We start from the raw sequence: 4,126 nt of genomic DNA, 5'->3' as shown, positions 1-4,126 counted from the left end.
AGGTGTTGCTTTGGGGTGGTCCTAAGTGCCGGAGAGGGGTGTGTCTGCTGGTCCGGGCCTAACTCCGCCCTCGCCAGTCTGGGCGGCCGAACCAGGTGCACCTTAAAGTAAACTAGGGCGAAATATCTGCATCAGAAAGGGGGGAAAGCGCTTATTCAGCCAGGGGAAGTGGGCCCCCCGTTTTCTCCCGTTGAGTGAAATGTTGAAACCAAACGCACTTTGCAGGGTCTCCCGTAATCCCCAAGGCGGGTTGGCGCTCACTGCTTCCGTGCACAGCGAGCCAGGAATTACTCTCCCCAACCCTCGCTCTGCCGGGCTTATGGTCACTCAGATCCCTGAACAGAAAGTATGGCCCAAGGGTTTTTGTGACCTTGACCCTTCTCTCCCTAGGGGTCACCCAACACACACACAGTAAGATTAGGGGACTGGATTCCGGAGACCCCGACGTGCGCCTGAGCTGCGGCACTTCCCCGCCAGCCAGGTGGAAGGCTCCGAAAGGCCCTTTAGAGGAAACTGCCCATATGCGCACAATTGACTTGATTTGTTTCTCTGTTTTGTTTCATTTTAATTAAGAATGTTTAGCGAGAATCGGAAGAAGTCGGGGAAATTATAACTAACATGCTGCTCTATTCCTCTGAGTGAAAGAAAAAAAAATTCCTTTTAGATTTAGCGGACATTACTAAGTACCAACTTCTTGTATGAAGTCACTCTTCTCAAAAACCTAGTGCGCTAGATACTGTTTTCCCCTTTGCGGGTGAGAGGCCCACAGGGCAGAGGCGACTTGCTTCGGGAGCAAAACGGGTGATACTCCTAGAAGGCTTCATTCTGGAAGGGCAGGGCTAGAAGGGAGGTGAGGGAGCGTCCAGGCCTTCCTCAGTCAGTTGGGGGCTGGGGAACGGGGCTCAAACAGGGGACGTGGCTTTGCGCAAGCACGCGCCCAGCGGTTGCCCACCTCCTTGATGACCTTGCCCCCGCGGTGGATGGTGCTGTTGTTGACCATGTCCACGATGGCCACGCCCAGATTGCAGCGGATGCCGAAGGAGATGCAGAAGCCCAGGCCGCTCATGATGGCAATGATGTAGCGACGTGGCAGGCCGAAGCACGTGCAGTCGCACAGCGGGGCCTTTTTCTCAGGCATCTCCAGGGGCTTCCCATCCTCCGTCAGCTCGATGGTCTCCCCGGTGTCTTGCTTCTTCTCTAGCACCCTGAGCGGCAGAGCGGGGGAGAGGCAAGGAAGCCTGGGGTTAGGCACCCCAGACGCTGGCGGGTTCCCAATTCTCAGGGCCCATCAGGGCTGGGGGGAGGGGCGCTGACCCGCTCCTCCTCCCTCGGGGGTGAGGGCGCTAGGAGGACACCAGGCTTCAGGACCTCCCGGGCTCTCCAGCCTCTGCGAATCCTCCTCCCCGCGGCAGCATTTCTTCAACTTTAATACCTTCTGACCTCTGGCATCCAATCCCTATTCCCCCCCAGATCCACCCTCCCTAACTTCATTCACATACACAAGCCGCTTGGGCCTAACTTTCTTGCGGGGTCTGCAGTTTATGAGGGTTACCCCAAAGGCGCCTTCTCAGCACCTGTGGAGACGCCTCCCACCCGCAGTGCTTTGCCCCGGCGACAGGAGGCTTATCCAACCACCCAGCCTCCCGCGGGCCACTCTGCTGCGGCAGGCCCAGCCACAGCCCTGCACCCGCTCTACCCCTTCCTTTCCAGTCAAGTTGAAGCTTTCCGGGGTGAGGACGCCGCGATCCCGGCCCCCCAGCGAGCCCGGGGCCCTCGGGGACTAAGCCTCTCCTGTCCAGTGCCCACGCGGAGAAGGTCTGTGAATGCTCTCTGGGAGTGTCACGCACCCTACGGCCCCTTCCTCCAGCGCCAGGGTGCCAATTCAACGTTTACTCTGCGGTTACACATCTTACTTATTTTCCCCTCCTTTTACTCGAATTTGAAACAAAGGCCTCCGCAACATATGGCCGACACCTAAGCTTCCTAGTGCCATAACATGAATAATTAATTATTCACAGCCTTGCGTCATTACTATCTCGGTTACAAACCCCGAAAAATGTCACGGGCCTATTTCCAAAGTCTTAAAATACGACTCCCAGATACACAAATGCGCCTCCAAATAGACTGGTAAGATATTCCACACTAAGACAGAAGGTCTCATATTTAGTTTTTGTTTTGTTTTAAATCTTCACAGTATTTCACAAGATTTCACCCGTCTGATTCAATTCCTTTTAGTCTTTCGTCCTTGGGGGAAGAGGGAAAGGGGAGGTGGAGTGATGGAACGGTTTTACTAAAAGCTGATAGCGTTTTTTCTAGTCCACAATATATCCGTGAAATTTCTATTTAAAAAAGAAAAAAAGACGACCGTGAGCAGTAACATCACCGTGAACCCTTGAGATGGATATTTTTAATATTTAAACAAAGAAACTCTCCGTCTACAATTTGCAGATGTTTTCCAGTCCACCATATCGTTAATTTTTATGTGTGCACTTTTTAATGATGTACCCACACACAATTGTTTTCATACACACGAGTAAAGCAAATGAAAATTTTAGATACATTCCAAGAACGCACAGCTTGGGAGATGTCTGTCAAGCTATTTAAGGCTACAAGAAAAAGAAAAAGGTCAGACTTCTCAATCCTACAAAACACCACCTGGGAATAAATAGGTCATAAAGATATTTGCAGCTATGTTTATGCTTATTCCTGAAGTCGAATCCCAATTGTAGAACACAGGGCAATTTATTCTGGGAAAGAAAATTTCACCTAATGAGATTTTATTATTATCTGGTTTACATTGGCTTCATATGCTCATATATGCAAAGTTGAGCTCTGCACCTGAACTCCCCACCTGATGGCAGTTGGGCTGGGAAAGCGCAGCCCTTTCCAGGGCAACTGTGGGACTGCAGGGCCCTTGCGGTATCTACTGCCGCATAGGTGCATGATCAAGCCTATATGAAGCCCACCAAAACCTAAGAGGTTTTGAAAATTGGGAGGTACATTGGTCATTTCCTTTACATTTCCTATACACTTCTATAGGCTTCAATTTCCCAATTGTGAAAATTAGCGCTCTCTTGAAATCGTTTATCCTTTTGTTTCTGCCCTCTCTTCTTGATTTTGCTCACATTATTAAGAACAAGTGTATTAATATAGTATTCTTGAAAGGATTTAAAGTTGTGAAATTTACAGCCTAATTGGTACAATAACTACAGGGGGGATNTTTGTAAATATCTGGATTACTGAAAACCCCATGGCCTCTATTACTTAAAGACAAAATTAATTTGTCCCCAACAGCTTTTAATCGCTATGTTAAACATGTTCTCATCTGAAAACATTACGGGTTTTGTGAGGGGTCTTTCTTTGACTCCGCACCCTAAGATCCTCCATGGAGGTGAATAGTTCTCCTGCCCAGGATGGTGCAATAGCCAGTTAAGGAAAGACAAAGGGAAAAAATGACAGCAAGAGCTCTCCTCTGGAACTGGATTTTTCTCTCCCTAGGACTCCCTCAGCTCCTCCTCTCAAGGAGCAGGAAAGCAAGAATACTTATAGTTTGACCAGAAAAAGAACCAAAACTCAGTATTCAGACAAAATGTGGGGCTGATTTTGCTTAATCCCTGATATGGAAACTCCAAGTCACTGCTGCTTGCTTTTCATTGAGAAATTTGCAGGAAGTGTAACCAGGAGCCCTTCTCTCTTGAGGAGCAGTCTCCACACACCTCGGTTCCTCTGCCCCGTGTTCTGCCCATAACAGTGATGGCAAACACTTTCCAAAGGGAACTTCTCTCATACCCAGAGGGAAAGGAATCTGTCCCCAGTGTGCCACCCAAGGGAAACCTTGTTCTATTATTATATGATCTAGAGGGAGAAAGCTTATTTGAATGGGCATACAGTGTTATCGGTGGAAAATTGGTCTTGCTGTGTTGTTTTTACTGTTTATGAAAAAGGATCATAATAGAAAATCTATATCTTTTAAATCAATTCTACAAATCTCTCAGATTTTGTGTTTTTAAAAAAGCCCTCTCAGATAAAATTCTATGTAGCATGTGTAGGACCAATTGGAAATTCATCAATGTGTTAATAACAGGTAGCTCTGGGTGATTATTTTATTATCCTTTTTTATATGTTT

The 4,126-nt window shown here is 48.0% G+C and overlaps 1 protein-coding gene across 1 annotated transcript in view; it reads right to left on the bottom strand.

Annotated features, from left to right (window-relative positions):
- Window positions 1-1,869, bottom strand: part of SLC17A6 (solute carrier family 17 member 6) — a 45,011-nt gene extending 43,142 nt beyond the window's left edge. Inside the window, exons 1-2 of the mRNA XM_019633225.1 lie at window positions 1,848-1,869; window positions 953-1,205 (exon numbers count right to left, since the gene is read on the bottom strand). Coding sequence (XP_019488770.1) covers window positions 953-1,138 — 186 coding nt within the window. The 5' untranslated portion in view covers window positions 1,139-1,205; window positions 1,848-1,869. The remainder of the gene's footprint in view (window positions 1-952; window positions 1,206-1,847) is intronic.
- Between the last annotated feature and the right edge of the window lie 2,257 nt (window positions 1,870-4,126).

The sequence above is a fragment of the Hipposideros armiger genome, unplaced genomic scaffold (assembly GCF_001890085.2).
Source record: "Hipposideros armiger isolate ML-2016 unplaced genomic scaffold, ASM189008v1 scaffold_1260, whole genome shotgun sequence".
In the NCBI taxonomy this organism is placed as follows: Eukaryota; Metazoa; Chordata; class Mammalia; order Chiroptera; family Hipposideridae; genus Hipposideros; species Hipposideros armiger.
Note: the sequence above shows the minus strand (reverse complement) of the source record. Positions and strands in the feature narration are given on the sequence as shown.